Source organism: Acinonyx jubatus, chromosome C2 (genome assembly GCF_027475565.1).
Source record: "Acinonyx jubatus isolate Ajub_Pintada_27869175 chromosome C2, VMU_Ajub_asm_v1.0, whole genome shotgun sequence".
NCBI classification, from domain to species: Eukaryota; Metazoa; Chordata; class Mammalia; order Carnivora; family Felidae; genus Acinonyx; species Acinonyx jubatus.
This window is the reverse complement of record NC_069384.1, coordinates 123,181,017-123,200,615: the sequence shown is the minus strand read 5'-3', so window position 1 is coordinate 123,200,615 and position 19,599 is coordinate 123,181,017. Positions and strand designations below refer to the sequence as shown.

Below are 19,599 nucleotides of genomic sequence, written 5' to 3'. Positions count from 1 at the left end.
TTCATAGCAGCACTCTCAACAATAGCCAAATTATGGAAAGAGCCTAAATGTCCATCAACTGATGAATGGATAAAGAAATTGTGGTTTATATACACAATGGAGTACTACGTGGCAATGAGAAAGAATGAAATATGGCCCTTTGTAGCAACATGGATGGAACTGGAGAGTGTGATGCTAAGTGAAATAAGCCATACAGAGAAAGACAGATACCATATGGTTTCACTCTTATGTGGATCCTGAGAAACTTAACAGAAACCCATGGGGGAGGGGAAGGAAAAAAAAAAAAGAGGTTAGAGTGGGAGAGAGCCAAAGCATAAGAGACTCTTAAAAACTGAGAACAAACTGAGGGTTGATGGGGGGTGGGAGGGAGGGGAGGGTGGGTGATGGGTGTTGAGGAGGGCACCTTTTGGGATGAGCACTGGGTGTTGTATGGAAACCAATTTGACAATAAATTTCATATATTGAAAAAATAAATAAAAATAAAAATAAAAAATATAAATATAAATATAAAATAAATAAATAAATAAATAAATAAATAAATAAATAAATAAAATAAAGGTAAGCACTCAGACCCAGCCCCTCCCTTTTCCGAATTCCCCAGCGGGGTATCCAGGATCAGCAATTTTTTTTTTTTTTTTTTTATGGAAAGGGAAGAGAAGGGCATCGCAGAGTGTCAGAGTACTTTCCCACAAAACTCTTACGTGTGTGGACTGTCACAGGTAAACTGTGTTTCTTACTGCAGTTCAAGATCAAAAACGCTGGAAATACACCGCTCTCAGAGAATGCACTTACACAGAAGTGGACCTTCTAAGAACAGACTGGAGAGAAGGGGAAAGCAGACAGACTCGCTGACGGAAAGTAACAAGAATAGCTACAGTTACTGCACACAGACACCAAGCTAAGCACTTTACCCACAGCACCCACCTGGCCCCAGATGCCTTAGGAGAGTGTCGTTTTCCCTACTTTACCGGGGCTGCAAGACATCCAGGGACTCAGGGCCCACAGCTCCACGCAAGTCAGTGGTACCTGCAAACCCAGGTCATCAGCCACCCCAAATCCAGGGCTCTTGCCACTCACAGCCTTGCTACATCCCACAGCTCTGCCCCAAAACAAAAGAGGCACAATCTAAGTGGAGATCAGAGGTGAGCATTCATGCAGCACTCGTGGGACCTAGAAAACGAGCACGTGGGCATCCAGCTGGAAAGAGAGGTCTGCAAAATGCTGTGGAAACACAGTGCTCACGTCACACCTCTGTGACATACCCTGGGGACGGCAGGGCCCCAGGACCAGGGAAGGGGAGACAGGCAAGGGGGTGGTTCTCACTCCGGTTTTCTGACCACAGGAGCAAGGGCTGGAGGGGAGGGGGTGCCTGGAGGAGCAAGATACCTTTCCTCTTCTGGAAGCCTGTCCTCAGAGGATGCTTTCCTTCTGCCGTGCCTCCCGGTCCCCTCTCTCTGCCGCGCACCCACCACCCCTGTGCTTGGCCCCATCATCACCAAGTCTGGGCCAGTTTCCCAGCAGAGGATTTGTGCTTGGCACGGATCGGCCTTAGTAAATTCTAGAATTATTGGTCCACGTACCAACTAAAATCATCTCTCACATCCCCAGAGAATGTGGTCCACACTCTGGGAAATTCCTTAGGATGACGAGTTCAGGCTGGGTCTGCCTGGACACAAGGCGATAAGACAATCAATAGCCCCCTGGTATATACTCATGAGGAAAAGGAGCTGCAGCACCACACTGCACAAACAGCCTCAGACCCCATGAAGCCCTCCCCTGGGCCCCTAATTTCAGCAGCTCGGTGGATCTGGAAATCCTCTAGAAACAGGGGGCTCTCAAACCTAGGAACACAAGTTCCCTTGCTTCCTCAGTTCCCCGAGGGCAGAGACTGGAGGGCCACCACTCACACACTTGAATCCTCCCCAAGAACCACCCCCCCCCCCCCCCGCCCCGGCCTTTCCTTGTCACAAACCCCAGGGGCGAAGCAGTGGCTGTGACCCGGCCCAGGGAACCAAGCCTGAGCTCTGAGGGTGTGTCAGCAGGCAGACCTCGCCCAGCCTCCCACAGCTCTGGAGCAGACTTTGCATTTGATCCCTTTTGCCCCTGCCTGAAGCCCCAGTGCTCTCAGGCCTTGGGCCCTCTCCCAGCACTGACATCCCTGGCTTCAGGGCCAGAAACTGTGTTCCTCTCTGTTGGAGCAAAGTTCAACTTGTGGTCAGAGCAAGTAAACCTGCAAAGCAGGGGCAGCAAGCTCAGGGCTAACCACAGGCTCTAACGCCGGCTCTCCTCCAGCTTCCCTGGGTGACCCTGGGGCCCACTCCTTGACCCTGTTTCCCCCAAAAGAGGACTTTCGGACTCAGTCACCTGCAAAGACACTGCCATCTCGCTCTTTCAAGCAATGCCCTGCTGGAGGCAGAAAGTACACCCTCCTCGTGTGCAAACAAGCCTGGACCCTCTCAGCCCCAGCCCCCAAGCAAGCCCTCTGACCAGCTCACCTGGAGCCCTGCTGTCCAACTGGGATGCCGGGGCCATGTGTCTCTGTCTCTGCTTCACTCTACTGGTGGCTTCCTTGACAAGCTTTTCCCTCAGACTCAGAAATTCAGAAAACCTCCGTGCCTTCTGCTCCCGGTGGGCTCTCAGGAGGGACTCGAGGTGTCTGAGAGTTTGAAAGGGGATTCCCTTTGCATCCTAGAAGAGACAGAAGTTCCCCTTTGGAGACAGAAGTTCCCCTACTCCTTCCCCTAAGCCTCTTGCACCTGCTGCTGGCCTGGGAGTCACTGTGCTCAGCACCCAGTGCTTTCTGGAAGAGGATGGGGTGAGCATCAGAGCAGGGTGGGCAGTGGTTGCACACGCTGCAGGAAGTGTAATGGTTTAGGGTCTGGGAGCTGCATCAAAACGTGCATGGCAAGACGATGCAATGGGACTACACACAACCCCATCGACATCACAGCTTCTGGGGCTCAGGTGGGACATGCCCTTCCGCCACCCCACTCATGTGAGGACAGAGACCAGAGCTTGCTCCTTTTGTACCTCATTTGTACCTCATAACCATCATGCCAGACGGGTTGTCCTCTGTGCCTAACAATGTGTGAAAAATGAACTGCAGGGACACCTGGTGGCTCAGTCGGTTAAGCATCTGACTTCGGCTCAGGTCAGGATCTCATGGTTCGTGGGTTCAAGCCCTGCATCAGGCTCTGTGCTGATAGGTCAGAGCCCATAGCCTGCTTCAGATTCTGTGTCTCCCTCTCTGTCTGCCCCTCCCCTGCTCATTCTCTCTCTCTCTCTCTCTCTCTCTCTCTCTCTCTCTCTCTCTCTCTTAAAAATGAATAAACATTTTTCTTCCAAGGCCTACTGGAAGTTGCTTGGGCTTTTGACATCCACCCAGAGCCCATAAGGATTCATTCAAGGTTAGAAAGAAATGTTTTAGGGGGCACCTGGGTGGCTCAGTCAGTTAAGAATCTGACTTCAGTTCAGGTCATGATCTCACAGTTCGTGAGTTCGAGCGCCACATCGGGCTCTGTGCTGACAGCTCAGAACCTAGATCCTGCTTTGGATTCCATGTCTTTCTCTCTCTTTCCCCTGCTTGCACTCTCTCTCTCTCTCTCAAAAATAAACATTTAAAAAAAAGTTTAAAAAAAGAAATAAATGGGTTTTTAAAAAAATTTTTTAAATGTTTGTTTATTTTTGAGACAGAGGGAGACAGAGTGCAAGCAGGGGAGGGGCAGAAAAAGAATGAGACACAGAATCTGAAACAGGCTCCAGGCTCTGAGCTGTCAGCACAGAGTCCAACGCGGGGCTCAAACCCATGAACCGTGAGATCATGACCTGAGCCGAAGTCGGGCGCTTAACCGACTGAGCCACCCAGGCGCCCCAGAAAGAAATGTTTTAATCAAATCTGATCATAGGGCCAAAGTTAGATGGAACAGTAGTTGAAAACATTCAAAGGTTAGTGTTTTTATTTAATAAAATATGTCATCGATGCCTTTAATGATAAAATGCATCCTCTGGTTAAACACGGGCATGAGGGTCCCAGACATAGCTTTCACTGCCTGCCTCACCCACAGCCACTTGCTGAGTGCTGTGGCCACGTGTGCCACTGATGATGGACACTTCACCCAAGGGACCCTTTCAGAAGGCAGACTGAACCAATTAAATTCCCTCTGTCAGAAATAGACACAGATGAGTGGAGAGCACAGAAAGGTCAGGATGCAGGGCGACACCCCAAGAATCCACTGGAAACAGAGAAGAGAGACCACATTGCTGCCGTGCGGTGAGGGGAAGCTGTGTGGGCTCACGTTCCTGGGTATGAAAGGCACCCCAGTTGGAACAAATAAGACGAATAAGCCTACACTGTAAAGAGCAATCAAGCATCTGTCAGGTTAAGAACATCGTGTGTCTAAACGATAGACAGCAGCCCTCACAACAGTAGCCCGGGATCTTACTCTCTTTATCCCCATGCTTTCCAACTTCTCTTCCAAGGTGTCCTCCAGGATTGGCCTGAACTGCATCAGCAGGGTGGGGTTTCGCCTCAGTGCTGCCAGCACCTTCTGCTGTCCGTCTCCAGAGTCCTCTAACTCTGCAGCACAAGACAATGACCAAGGTGAGAGGAGGTGAGACAGGCACACGGGACAGGCTACGCGTCAGATGCCATTCCAAATCCTGCCTCCACACGCCTGCCGGCTCTGTGACTCTGGGCAAGTCGCTGACCCATCGGTGGACCATTTAGATCGCATGTTAGTGCCTGTGTGTAACGTGCCCGGCACACACAAGGGCTTCAGAAATACTTATTTCCTTGTCTCTACTTCTCCTCCCCCCCAGCTTCAGTAGCCAGACACGGTGAAGTAGACACAAACTAAACAATGAAGAGGACAATTCTGTGTCCTGCATTAGACACCAGGGAAAGAAACTAAGACCTCACCTTCCTCGGAAGAGTCCTCCTCTGTGTCCATAGCCTTCGGGCCCTTGTGGATCCCTGAGAAGAGCAGGAACAGTTAGTGTGGCCTCAATGCCCTGGACCCTATCCCTGACCCAGAGGAAAGCATGGGACACCACATGAGTGTCAGCAAGAAGGGGTAAGCCCTCCAGTTGTTTCTTTACCCGGGATGGAGCCATGGTCACAAACACTGACACGGGGAGCCAGAAAGACCAGAATTCACACAGTCCAGCCCTGCCCAACCAGCTGTGCACAACACGGGGAGTCCTGGAACCTCGCCAAGCCTCAGTCTCCTCATCTAGAAAATGAGGATGATAATGCCCAGCCCACATTAAATTGTGGGGACAGTGTAATGAGACCATGAATCTAAAGTGCTCGGCGAAGCCCTTGGGAAGGTTGGGGCTGCAGGGACAGTGCTTCTCTGAACTGCTTGCAAAGCTGGGAAAGAAACGTCTGACCTAGAGGCAGGGGATGGGAAGAGATGTGTGGATTTGCAAGAAAAGGCAGAAGGGAGGCTGAAGAGGTAGGACAGAAGAAGTGGGATGGAGCAGGAAGGGCCAGGTTTCATAAGGGGCTGGCCAGGGCCGTCCAGGTAGGGGCAGTGCCCTGCTGGTTACTGTCTCCCTTTAGAGGCCAGCACGTGCACTCCCGCACACAGCACAGCAGAGGAAGACAGCATACTCTCTAAACCGGCCACATTCACACTGATTTGGGGACAACGTGCTACCCCCTGGGAGCAAGGTAAAAGTTGATGGTCCAAACCGCAGACGTGATGAGTTAGAAAGAACCTTTTCCCAAACCCTGCTCCATCCATCACTGCCCCCAGGATCCTCACCCTTCCCCATGTCTCCACCACCCTACAGAGAAGAGCAGGCCAGGTAAGAATCCACCACAGGCTGGAGCCCTATATGTTCCAGAAGAAAATATCTTCTTGCCCTCCCTCACCCAGCCGAAGAGCCTGACAGCACATGTCCCCTGAGCTGCTGTCACCACCACCACCACCCTCATTTTCCAAATTGACTGGTGGGGAACAGGAGAGAGAAGAGGACAAGACAAAACACCCCGTGCAGGCTTACCCTCCTCCTTCCTCAGAGACATGGTCTGGATCTACAAAGATGTGGAAGAGAGCAGGTTACAGCCAGCAGGGGACTCTACTCTGAGCAGTGCCTCTGCCTAGCACCATAAAGAAGGGACAGCCACTGCTTCCGTGCCTCCCCCTGGGAGCGAGGAGTTCAAAGTACACTGCCCAACAGCATCTCCATAAGTGGGGGGAGGGGGGTGGCACCAAGGCTGGATGGCAGCAACCAGCATGGCATCGTGCTGCCTTTTCCCCTGGTGGGAACGCCCGCCCCCCTTCAGAGAGGGACTGTGATTTGAAGGGCAGGAGCCCCATGCAAGCTGAGGGGGACAGGGACACAATCAATACTTTTGGTACAATTGGTGGACAACCAGGGCAAGGTAGGCTCCCTCCCACGACGGGGGCATCTGAGCTGAGTGCCCCCTGGGAGGAAGGAGGAGTGATGTGGACGGTCACTAAACTGTCTGCACGGCCCCCCTCCTCTTCATCCTCCTTCCACATAGCTGCACATGGGACAGCTGCTTGTGAGTATGTGACCCCTCCCCACCCCCCACAGAGCTGACTGTCTAGGTTTGGGAGGAGAACTCTGAACTGATAACATGTGAAGTCAAGAGCCAGTGGCAGCCAACTGGTTTTGGTTTGGGTTTTGTTTACTTGTTTGCTTGTTTGTTTTGCCACATGGGACACATATGAAGTGAAAGGTGATCTTCAGAATAAAAGAAAAAAATTGCAGCAGATATACAGAACAGAGGTACACAGCAAAGGAAAACCCCTGACCACATTCATGTATCTGGTTCCAGTTTATTCCCAGACTCAGCTGCTCTCCTGCCATGAACTCTGTGAGACACCCTGTCTACCCTAATGACAAATTCCCTCTTCTGCTTAAGCTTGAGTTGTTTTTTATTATCTACCAATGAATGACACATCCAATGTCCATTTCCAAATGTTTCCTCCCTTGTCCACCTCTATTCTAGAGACTGTAAAACTAATTACTTGCTTTCTAACCTTCTTTGCAGCTGTAGTTGCCCATGTAATACAGCTTTGATTGATAAAACATAAGCAAAAGTCTTATAAAGGGGCCTTTTCATCCACTTCTTCTATTGAATATGGTTGTGATGGTTGGAGCCATGGCAGCCATCTTGCAGATGTGAGAGTCAAGCATGAGAACAGAAGTCAACACACTGAAGATGGTAAAAAGAAAAACAGCCTGGATTTCCAATGGCATAATTTTGCTGCTAAACCAAGGCCATCAATTGTCACCTCTTTTACAATAAAAATAACCCCCTATTAACCTATTCTAAATCCATGTTTAACCAATGAGCTCCTAAGTGAAATGTTTGCAAACAAGAGTTCTGGATAACAGAAGGAAGAGATGTCCAGACTGGTCCTGAGGTGGCCACAGCAGTGAAGCTAAGTGTTTGCAGAGGTGGGAGGAGGGGCTGTGCAGTAAAAAGAAAAGCAGCAAGGGACGGGGTTAGACACTTGGCTGAAATATGGCTGGGAAAACAGAAGAGCACAAATAGCCAGCGTGCAGGAACAAGAAGACTGAACTAGATAGTGACAGAAAGTGCTGTGCCTAGAGAATCTGTGTGGAGGGTGGTATCAGAACCATGGCAAGGACCTGAGGCCACAGAGGGGCCCCTCTGAGGACACATACACTTCTCTGCTGACCTGGAACTCAGAAGGGGGAGCTGAGCAACAGGTGCAGAGTCTTGGGGCCAGTTTTAAGAGAGAGGCATTCGTGAGTAAGTGACTTCTCATCATACCAGTTTATCTGACAACCTCACCAGAGGGTGTTCACTTATCAAAAGGGTATTGGGTAGGAAATTATGTCTGTGGACACAGTGAAAAGAACATAGGCTGTGTATTCCACTGCCTGGCCAGGGCTGAATCCTCCCCTGGCTCTTACAGGGTGTCCAATGTGGATGCAAGACAGGCACTTGACTTCTCCAGCCGGTTGCATCATCTGTCAAGTGACGATGAGGAGGCAGCAATATCTGCCTTGAAGAGTGAGGTTTAAATGCAGTACTAAGCCAAGTATCCACCAGGTGCCTGTCCTTAGATGGTCTCTGATGTTAGTGTGAACCCAGTAACACAGCCCCTAAGGACAGCAGGCACGTCTTCGGCCTGGAAAAAGACAGGCTGCATCCTCACCATTCTGTGCCCCTGAAGCCTGAGGACCTTTCTCTCTCCTTAATGAGCCTGACTAATGAGACCAGTGCCAGTAGTGAGTCCCAGAGAAGGGAAGGAGATCTTCGCAGAGGTCGAGGGGCACCGAGGCCTGGCTGGGAAGAGGGACAGACCTACCATCTCTTCCTGGGAGGTGATGAGCCTGGCTTGTTCCTGGAGCTGGGCACGGAGAGCACTGATCTGGCGCTGGGCCTGGGCGGCTGCTTTCCTCTGATCCTGAGACAGGGAGGCCTGGAGCCTCTCATTCTGCTCCTGCAGCTGGGGGGCACAGGAGTGTCAGTCACATGTCCGCAGGGACCTATGGCTGCCCAGGATCTGCAGGGCCTGCACCTGTAGGCAAACACTGGCCGGAGTTTCACCTGAAGCAGGGGAGGGGGCTGCCAGACCTGGACAGGTGGCTTTCTAACAAGATTGACTACTGTCCACGCTTCACTCAAGGGAAAATAAGAATTGAACTCAGGCCCCTAAGATCAGGGCAAAAAGGCTCTCTGTCCAGTGTGACTGCCCACTGAAGCACAGTCAGATAACCTGAGGCCATTCAAAAGTCCTCAAATTGTGTTTTTAGGTAAAAACAAAAGGTGAAGGAAATATGGTCACATGCTGTTGTAAGAGCAGAGAGAAGATGATATTACTTATGTTTGCATAAAGAAACTTTAGAAAACTACACTAGAAAGCAATAAAAGTCAGCTGTGGGGTGGGTTTTGGGGGCAGGTAGATGGAGATGGGGAGGAAGTGAACCTTAATATATCTCAGCACACTTTACTGAGGGTACCTTAACATATTTCTTCTGCTTTTTGAATAAATTTAAGTGTATTGCCCATTTTAAAACATCTTAAATAAAATAAAACCACCAAGATGGAAATTACAGGAATTGGGGGTGTCTATCACGTGCCAGCCTCTGATCTGAGACTTTTAACTTCTGAGCTCTCTACAAGCAGAACATAGGGTTCTTGTTAATTGGCTTCCTCCTCAATTTGCTTTCTTCTCAGGGGCATTTTCATAGAAGCTGTTTTCTCGCCCTGAGGCCTGCTGCTCTCTGTTCCCTGGTCTCAGTGTCTGAGCCCTTCCATTTGGGCTCCCTCTGAACTACAGCTGAGGTCCACAGCCACCTGCTTGTCTCCTGGGTGGGGTTTCAGAGAAGGGCCCAAACATGAAAGGACCAGGCAATTCATCAGAGGTTATCAGCACAACCCTCCTCGCAGAGCCTGAAGGGGTCCCTGCAGGGAGGACCGCAGTGTAAAGCAGGTGTTGGGTTCAGAAGAAAAGGCCAGGGGGCCCTCCTCCCGGCCTGGGAGGCTGCTGTCTAAGCAACGGACCAAGGCCTTCTCTGTATGGAGGGGAGTCAGCCGCCAGGAACTGTGTCAGCAACAAAATACCTGCCAACCGGTTCAAGAGGAGTAGGGGTGAAGGATGGGGGTGCCATAGGATGAGAGGAGGTCACAGGAAACCAAGCTCCCCCAGACCACCCAAGGAGGGCTACCTCTCGCTTCTGAGCTGCGTGCTCTCCCTGCAGTTCCTTCATTTTTCTCTTCCATTCTGTTTTCTGGAAAAGATAAAAGTTTGTCAAAACTTTTGTCAAAACTACCCCTAGATGTTAAAATACAGTACGGGGGGCACCTGGGTGGCTCAGTTAGTTAAGCATCTGACTTCAGCTCAGGTCATGATCTCACGGTTCGTGGGTTTGAGCCCTGCATCGGGCTCCATGCTGACAGTGCTGAGCCTGCTTGGGATTCTCTCTCTCCCTCTGTCTCTGCCCCTACCCTGCTCGTGCTCACTCTCTCTCAAATAAATAAACTTTAAAAAATAAATTAATTAAATAAAATATAGTATAAAGCAACAGGAATTAAAAAGTACTGGCCCATAATTAGGCAGAGTAGTGAGAAGAAAGAAAGCCCAGACAAAGATGGGGGAGAAAAATGGAAGCTTAGTCTGGAGAAAGATAGATTACTGACAAATGGAGTTCAAGAGGTAGTTAAACTGCCTACAAAAAAAAAAATGAACTTGAATCTCTATTTCATATCTTAAACCAAAATGAATTTTCGGTGGGTCAAAGATTTAAACTTAAAAAATGGAAGTTACATCAGCAAGACCGTACAATAAGAAGTTCCAGCTCTCAAACCCTCCACAGATGAGAATTCCTTTATGGGAGCCCACGAACCCGGCTGAGAGCTTCCAGCACCTCAATGGAGCAAAAACACCTGAGAATAGATGCATTCCAGAGAAGTTTCACTTTACCTGCATCAGCTCTCCCTCAAGGTGGCACAGCTCAGTGCCAAGGGAGACCTCCTCAGCCCACAATTTTTCCCACGGGGGAAGGGGACAGAGAGTGAGCACCCACTGCCTCAGCCTTGCAGGATGCTGCCCCGGAGGCCCGCTTCTGTCCCACCCCTCTCAGAACTGAGGGAAAGAGCACAGCTGACTCAGCTTGTGGCGCTGGCACACGGATCTCAACAACCAGCCACAGATCCAACTGGACACCAGCTGGTGTAAGTGAGAAGTAAATGTACAGAGTAGTTATATGCAATTGATATTAAGTTGTTATCCGCTTAAAACAGACCGCTGTCCTAGAAGATGTTTTATGTAAGTTTCATACTAATCACAAAAAACCTACAGCAGATATGCAAAAGATAAAGCAATCAGAGCATACCACTACAAAATAAAACCATCAAATCAAAAAGGATGGCAGCTGGGGCCTCTGGGTGGTTCAGTGGGTTGAGTGTCCGACTTCGGCTCAGGTCCCAATCTCGCAGTTCGTGAGTTCGAGCCCCACGTCGAGCTCTGTGCTGCCAGTTCAGAGCCTGAAGCCTGCTTCAGATTCTGTGTCTCCCTCTCTCTCTGCCTCTTCCCCTCTCTCTCTGACTCTTCGTGCTCTCTCTCTGTCTCAAAAATAAGTGTTAAAAAAAATTCAAAAAAAAAAAAAAAAGAATGGCAGCAAGAGAGGAGGAAAGGAACAAAGTAACTACAAATATCTGAAAACAATTAATAAAATGGCAATAGTTAGTCCTTACTTATGAATAATTACTTTAAATTTAAATGGATTAAATTCACCAGTCAAAAGACAAAGAGTGACTGAATGGGCTAAAAAAGTAAGATCCAGCTGTGTGCTGCCTACAAGAGACTTACGTTAAGGGCACACTTGCAACTGAATGGATGGAAAAAGATATTTCACACAAATGGTAACCAAGAGAATAGGGGTAGCTTCACTGCTGTCAGGCAAAAAAGACTTTAAGTAAAAAACGGTTACAAGAGACAAAGAAGATCACCACATAATGATAAAGGGGTCCATTCATCAACAGAATATAACAATGTAAATATATATGCATCCAACGTCAGAGCACCTAAATATATAAAGTGAATATTAATACAACCAAAGGGAAAAATGGCAGTACAGCAAGAGCACTGGGCCTCAATAGCCCACTTTCAACAATGGAGAGATCCAGACAGAAAATCAATAAGGGAACACTAGACTTGAACTGCACGCCAGACCAAATGGACCAAACATATACAGAACATTCTACCCAAAAGGAGAACAACCTATAGAATGGGATAAAATATTTTGCAAACCATATTATCTGATAAGGGGTTAATATCCAAAATATAAGGAACTTAACTCAATAGCAGGGAAAAAAATTAAATGGACAAAAGACCCGAATAGACATTTCCCCCCAAAAGGCCTATAACATCATTAATCAGCAGAGAAATGTAAATAAAACCACAATGAGATATCACCTCACACCTGTCAAGATGGCTGTTATTAAAAAAAAAAAAAAAAAAAGGATAAGCATTGGTGAGGATGTGAAGAAAAGGGAACCCTCATACACTGTTGGTGGGAATGTATATTGACACAGTTATTATGAAAAACAGATTGGAAGTGCCTCAAAAAATTAAAAATAGAGTTACTCATTTCCCCCAGGGTATCTCCAGGTGTACATGAGGTATACTTGTTAATAAACTTGATTGCTTTTCCTGTTGTTAAAAGAAAAAAATTAAAAATAGGACTACCATATAATCCAACAATCCCACTTCTTGATATTGATCCAAAAAAACTGAAATCAGGATCTCAAAGAGATACACTCCCATGTTCACTGCAGCATTATGAACAGTAGCCAAAATAGGGAAACCTAATAATCCATTGGTAGATGAATGGATAAAGCAAACGTGCAACATACATACAGTGGAATACTATTCATCCTTAAAAAAGAAGGAAATCCTGCATCAACATGAATGAACCTAGAAGGTATCATGCTAAGTGAAATAAGTCAGGCAAGAAAGACAAATACTGTATGATCTCAGTTACGTGTGGAATCCAAAATAGTCAAACTTACAGAAACAGAGAGAGAATGGTGATCACTAAAAGTTAAAACAGGGAGAAAATGGGGAAGTTATGGTCGAAGGGTACAAAGTTCGTTATGCAAGATATATATGCCTGGTACATAATACATGCATGGTATCTGTTGAATGTATGCGTGTGTAGAATTAAAAACCTTATAACCTAAACATGCATGCTAAAAAATTGCTCATTCATATACAGTACCACTACAATGTATCACTAAAACTTATACTTGGAAAGACACCAAAATGTTAAAATTGAATATATTTTTGAATGTCAGGACTGTGGATAAATTTTTCTCTTTTGGCCTCTTTTTGTTCTTTCTTTAGATTTTTATGAGTATGTGTAATGTGTGGTTGGTTTTTTTTTTTTTTGAGTATATATAACTTTTAAGTTGTAGGAAAATTTTTAAAAGCTCTAAAGAGCAATTTTCAATTTCCTAAGAATATCTCTGTGTGTGAGAAACGCTGGGATAATCTTTTTCGAAAAGTGTTTATTATGGAGATTTCTCATATAAACAAAAGTATAGAGAATATAGAATAATGGAGTCCCATATACCACCACCCAGCTTCAGTGATTAGCAATTATGGCAAATCTTGTCTTATTTATACCCCATCTACTCCCACCCCCAAGACTAGGTTGTTTTAAAGCAAATTTCTAATATCATATCATAAATATCTACTCAATTGTATTGTATACTTTGCTAAGAAAGTAGATCTGATGTTAAGTGTTACTGCCATACACACAAAGAAAATAAAATAAAGAGTGGAAGGAAACTTTTGGAGGTGATGGATATGACTGTGGCCTGATGGTGGTGAGGGTTTCAAGGGTGAGTTCTTATCCCCAAACTCACTGAGTTGTATACATCAAGCATGTACAACTTTTCACATGCCAATCATATCTCAGTAAAGTGGTATGTATGAATGAATAAATAAGGCCATAAAAGCACTACAAGAAAACACAAAAATATTTTCTTTTTAAACGTCAGAGTGGCCATAAACAAATTGATGATTTGATCATTTTGACCACATAAACATTATTAATTTTGTATGACCCGAACCACGATAAAGAAAATTGAAAGACCAGTGTTATGGTAAAAATAAGTAGAAGAATAACAGAGGGCTGGGTTCACTTCCATATGTTATACAAACTCGCAAACCGGGAAGGAAAATTAGGCAAAAGGATGTGAACAGAGGTCATAGAAAAAAATTAGCTTCCCTTACCGGGAAACTTGTGAAAGGAAACATCAAGCAGTAGAAATATTTTACTGCTGTTAGTTAGACTTTAAGCTCTTTCTTCACAATCTTAGAGAAGCAGAAGCAGAAGCAGAAGCACAACCTGATTTAGTAACGATCCCCATTGCCCTTCCTTGCCGTGGGATTATCAATGATTTAGACCCTATCTCGCTGCATCGTTGCACGATCCATCCAGGGGTGGCCACAGCCGCCTCCTGCCGGCTCATGAGAGCAGACTGTGCACCAGCCTGTGCAATGCCATACCCAGGGACCTCACGGTGGTAGCACAAAATCAGAGATGGCGGGAAATTCTACACCACGGAAAATGTCAACTGCTACCTGTTAAAGCAGAGAGCCGTTGTTAAATATTTACCATCACATCACTAGATCCATCCCAAATACCTTCAAATCCAGAAGATTTCTTTCCAACTGGGTTGGAATCAAAATGAGAGTAAAGGCACCCAATAAGAGACATAACTGTATGTGTTCTGAAAAGATCCCAAGCAAACCTGATACTGTACCATCTGTATCACCAGCCCCACCTGAAGCCCCAGCCCCAAGCCTAAGAATCCTATTCCATGATTCCATGTATTGGCAGAAGGTCTGAACATGTAGAATTTGATGTCTTTCAGCTTCCGTAACACCACAGGGCGAAACTAAGAAACTTTGTTGGAAGACAACCTGGCTGGCGGCGGAGGAAAAGCAGGAGACATTAGCTCACCTGCATTTCCATCATCTCCTTCAGGGCCCGGAGTTCCTGAGTCTGCCTGAGTCGCTCCTCAGACTCCTCGTCCCGTAGTGACCCGAGGTTGGACTCCATCATATTGTGGGACTGCAATGCCTGCAGTTTCTGAAAAGGCCGGGACACAGTTTTATTCAGATGAAGATCTAGTCTTGATGTTGTCTTTCACACCTTGAGCAATGTCAAAAAGGCACACCTTACCCAACCACAAAGTCCAAGCTGTCCTCACCAGATATCTACATGCCTGCAAACACACCCACAAGTGTGTTTGCCCACCCCTTCCCCAGGGTTGAGAGCTCAGTGCTTACACAGGAGAAGCAAGTTCCCGTGGAAGAACAGAATTTGAGAACATAATTTCAATAGCACTAGCATTCTGCTGCATTCAAAATCCGGAGCTCACTAGACAGCTGCCCCCTTTCCTCTTCAGTCTCAAATAGGCTGAAGAGAATCAGACTCCTATGGCCTTTGGGAGGGTCTCAGGTACTCTGGACCATTCCCTGAGGACTCCTGTCCCTCCTCCCACAAAAAAATCCTGGTTGTCACCAACCAGACCTGGCTTTGTGTGGCTTGGAGTGGTATCACCCATACCTAATGATTCCTCAGCTAGCTGCGTGTAATCTGAAGGAAAAGACACAGGAAAGTGGATCCGAGAGAAGAGGCCTTTCCACCTATGGCTATATTTTTAAATATATCACTACTGTATTCACAAAGTTAAATTATCTCCATCTCTATTATTATATACAAAACTCATAAGACCCATTAAAGCTTTCAAGAACTGCAAGTCCCTGAGTTTAACCTGATACCATTCTTGCTAATCTTTAACTCTTCCCTATTGCTAAAACAATATCCGGTCCAAATGTTAACCATTTCTAAACCCCTTGAGTATTTTCATAGAGTCAAATGCTTTATCGAGTGTATGCACAACCCTCGGCTTCTCGTGTGTCATTTCTGCCTTCACCCCAATATTTATGATGCCCAGAGAGCTGGCTCTCTCGGCATATGACAAACCGGCATGGTGATTTCCATTCAAATGGGTACTCCTTTGGCCACTGGATTTACCCTACATCTTATCTCTCTTCAGTCAGGTAACTCAGCCAAAGTAAGCTCACAGACTTCTGTACCGGGGAGAAATTTTGAGGAGAAACATCTTCAAAAAGTATTTCCCTCTACCCAATGGGGCTCCTGGGTGGCTCAGTCAGTTGAGCGTCCGACTTCAGCTCAGGTCATTATCTCACGGTTCGTGGGTTCAAGCCCCACATCAGGCTCTGTGCTGACAGCTCAGGGCCTGGAGCCTGCTTCAGATTCTGTGTCTCCCTCTCTCTCTGCTCCTCCCCTGCTCACACTCTGTCTCACTCTCAAAAATAAATAAAGATTAAAAAAAATTTTTTTTAAGTATTTCCCTCTCATTGGCCCTCCTGACAGCAAGGGAAATCTTTTGTTGTGTTATGAGGTAGACTGTCTTACAGTGTTATTCACACTCACTCTAACCGAAATCTTCTCTTTTTCTCCCCAGAATTAGAAAAAAAAATAACAAAGTAATTATCCAAATACACTGAGAATTTGGGTCTCCAGTTTGGTTCCCATAATAAAAGTAAAATAATGAAACGTCACATGAGAGGGGACAGGGAGAGACACACAAACACAAAAACACAGCATATGCAATCCTACAGAGAAAAGACAAATAAAAAATAAAAAACAGAAAAATGATGTTCCAGTTTAGGGAAATGTGATCCAAGTTAAAAAGAAACCATGGATGGTAATTATGTCCTCACTCACCAAAACTTAGAATTTCCTAGCCAAAAGTAACCCTCTGACCTTTGATGGGGTGGTTTCTGAACAGTAACTCCAAATTCAAATCAATACCTATCTATCAAACATCCAGTCAGCTAGTGCCGTGTCAGGGGATGAGAGTCAGCAGGGCGCACGCCAGCTCAGGGAAGATGGGTGTGGAGCTGGGGGGGTAGGACCATGAGGTCCATATGGTGGGGGAGCATCTTATCTCCCACAAATCTTTCCTGACCACACTGCAGGGAGGGCTTAAGTCACTACAGACACACACACACACACAGCTCTCATCTCAACCCCACAGCCATCCCTATCCTTGGCTTCCCATCTCAGATTGAGATGATGGACCACCCAAGACTCCAAGCATATCCTATGACAAGCCCCTTCTGGAAAAGTTGTCAAGGTATTCCTTTAGCAAAACGTGGAATGACTGTGAGAAATGCAGACAGTTAATTTTCAAAAACAAGAAATGATTCTCCTTGAGGTTAGAAGGACCAATAAGAGCTCGATACATTCTGAAAATATTTCTCCTCAAAACGTTTTCCCTGATATGGTTTTAGTCATACGGGTTTATATAGGAAGATACAGTCTAGGGATAATCTTTAATAATGTTTTCCTGAATGAACTTAACAGTATATCCATTAGAAGAGCAGAGGCTTACAAGTTTAAAAAGTTAAGTTCAAATCCCAGGTCTACCTCTTAGTAGCTGTGTGACCTTGAGCACGTTATGTGAACCCCAGTGTCTTCACCTGTAAAGGAGGAATGATAATAGTGTTGTTTAAAAAAAAAAAAAAAACTTTTAAAAATAAATTATAAACCAGGGGCACCCGGGTGGCTCAGTCGGTTGATCATCCAACTTCGGCTCAGATCGTGATCTCACGCTTCGTGGGTTCGAGCCCCACGTTGGGCTCTGTGCTGACAGCTCAGAGCCTGGAGCCTGCTTCAGATTCTGCGTCTCCCTCTCTCCCTGCCCCTCCACCACTTGCACTCTGTCTCTGTCTCTCAAAAAGAAATAAACATTAAAAGAAAATAGAAAAGAAATTATAAACTAATAATGTGCCTACTTTGAGAATGGTATGGTTGTTTTGTTGTTGTGAGAATTAAAAGTTAATGTATATAAAGTGTTCTGCACAGGGGCTAGAAACCAGTTAATACACTCAGTAAATCTTACTATTATGCATGATCTCCACAGACCCCAACAGGGTGCCTAGCATATAGCCAGTGCTCAGCAAATACTCGTTAAGAGAAAAATGCACTCATTCAAACTTTGCCTCATAGCTCATCCAGTGACAAAAGAAAGCCCTTTGCAAAAATAAAGATAATGTCTAGGGAGTTTCTACTATATACCAGACAATGTTAAGTGCTGTCTACGTGTTAATTTAACCATCTCAGCAACCTGTCGTACAGAAGAGAAACTGAGGCACAGGAAAGTTAAGTAACTCGCCTAAGGTCACACAGCCAATATGTGATAGAGCAGGGATTCAATCCCTGGCACTGGCCTCTGATATCCAGCCTCACAGTATATTAGCTCCCAATGGCAGATGAAATAAAACGAGTACAAACGAAGAAACGAATTTTGAGAACAAATAAACATATTTTTGGCAAAAGAACACTGAAAGACTTTGTGTGGGTACCTCTTCTAGAGTTGAGTTATGGTTGGCAACACTTTTAAATTCATCCCAAAATAATTTTTTTAGCTTGTCTATTTCCTCATATAGCGTGGCTCGCTCTTTTTCTTTCCATTCATCAAATTCTTTCTTAGCTTCTATCTCCTTCTGACGAGCAATCTCTGCTTCCTGGAAAGAAAAACAGGAACAATAGAATCACTAATTCTACATCATGGCAAATATTTACTGAGAAACTGCTAGGGCCCCTTGTCTGTGCAAGTCACTCTAGAGACCAAAGAAGATTCGTCCTACTGTTCCTATTGTTTGGACATGGAGTGAGACAAGTCTTCTCTGACCTGTAAAGTCCCTTGACAATAGAGATCTTTTTCTCTCTCTTTATGTTCCCGGCATAGTTGGTGCTCAATAAATGGATGCTGAAGAAATGAATGAAGAATAAAGAAATGAAGGAATGAGTAAGGCAAGATTACATATTTTCATTCTACAATTATCTACTAAGTATGTCCTCGAGACTGGACTTTGGAGTTTATCCAGTCTTGGCTTTCAAAAAGCCAAGTAGCATTGTAGTGTAAGAAGTTAACATTCAGGTTCAAACGCCTTCAGAGGATGCTGAATAGGGCAGAAAACAGCAATTCTGTCTCCTACTTTTGGCCATACAGATGTGGGAAAACAACTGGATTTTCCTTTGCAGATAACCTAAGATCATTTGCCACAACCAAGAAGATGCCATCCTAGCTCTGACTCCCAGCTCCAGGAAATCAGCGAGACTTCTGGTCCTGTGAGACACCCGTGCATCATGGGTCTCCTGCATGAGACTCGAGCAAGTCTCCCTGGTGTTTCCACTCCGTGCCCACCTGGAGCTGCCGGTGCCTCTCGGCCTCCCTCTGGGCTTCCAGCTCCCCTTGGGTCCATTTTAGTTTGGCCCGAAGCTCCTCCAGTATCTCCTCCACTGGCTGTTCCTGCTGCTTCTGCTTCCCTGTGGGCTCCATGCAAAGATAGGGTGACCGGGTTAAGTCAAAAAGTTAGTGGAGTGCAGTTCGTCGCCTATGCAATCAGTCACACCTCAGTCTGAGAGCAGTTTGCCACTCCCATTGGATACTGACCACAAGGCAAATGACATAACCTCCCTGACCCTCAGTTTCCCCAAATTGGAAAGAGGAGATAGTAACAGCACCTAACTCAGAGGGTTGTCATGAGGATGAAATGTGACAGTGCAAAGTGCTTAGCATAGTGCTTGGCATGACCGCTCAATAAATGTGAACTATTATTGTCATTTAAAATAACTATTTTGACAGTACTAACACATGCAAATGTAAAAGCAAAATTGAGAGAGTAACAGAAGCAGAATACCAAATAGCACGTACACGGTGATTATCAATACAAAAAACATATCTATGCATCCTCACAGCCATCAGAGAGGAGTTTAAAGTAGTGAAAATAATTGTAGTTTTAAGTTCCCTTTTTTTCAGAAATACGTATAGTAGTAAGTTTCAAGTGAAAAAAAAAACAGCATGCATTATGAAGGAAACTTTCAGCCAATGTTTTTTAAGTGTATACTTCAAACTTTCTAAGATTAAACAATAAAGGAATGAATTATTGGGGAGCCTGGGTGGCTCAGTCTGTTGAGCATCCGGCTTCGGCTCAAGTCATGATCTCGCGGTCTGTGAGTTCGAGCCCCATG

The 19,599-nt window shown here is 45.8% G+C and overlaps 1 protein-coding gene across 6 annotated transcripts in view; it reads right to left on the bottom strand.

Moving 5' to 3' along the window:
• The window catches only part of DZIP1L (DAZ interacting zinc finger protein 1 like), a 41,876-nt gene that overhangs the window by 7,095 nt on the left and 15,182 nt on the right, over positions 1-19,599 (bottom strand). For all 6 annotated transcript variants that reach the window (XM_027061776.2, XM_027061778.2, XM_027061779.2 and 3 more), the window contains 9 exons: positions 18,773-18,894; positions 17,928-18,089; positions 14,488-14,616; positions 9,682-9,744; positions 8,319-8,459; positions 6,010-6,040; positions 4,919-4,972; positions 4,443-4,576; positions 2,496-2,688 (listed from right to left, as the gene is read on the bottom strand). In XM_027061776.2, coding sequence (XP_026917577.2) covers positions 2,496-2,688; positions 4,443-4,576; positions 4,919-4,972; positions 6,010-6,040; positions 8,319-8,459; positions 9,682-9,744; positions 14,488-14,616; positions 17,928-18,089; positions 18,773-18,894 — 1,029 coding nt within the window. The remainder of the gene's footprint in view (positions 1-2,495; positions 2,689-4,442; positions 4,577-4,918; positions 4,973-6,009; positions 6,041-8,318; positions 8,460-9,681; positions 9,745-14,487; positions 14,617-17,927; positions 18,090-18,772; positions 18,895-19,599) is intronic.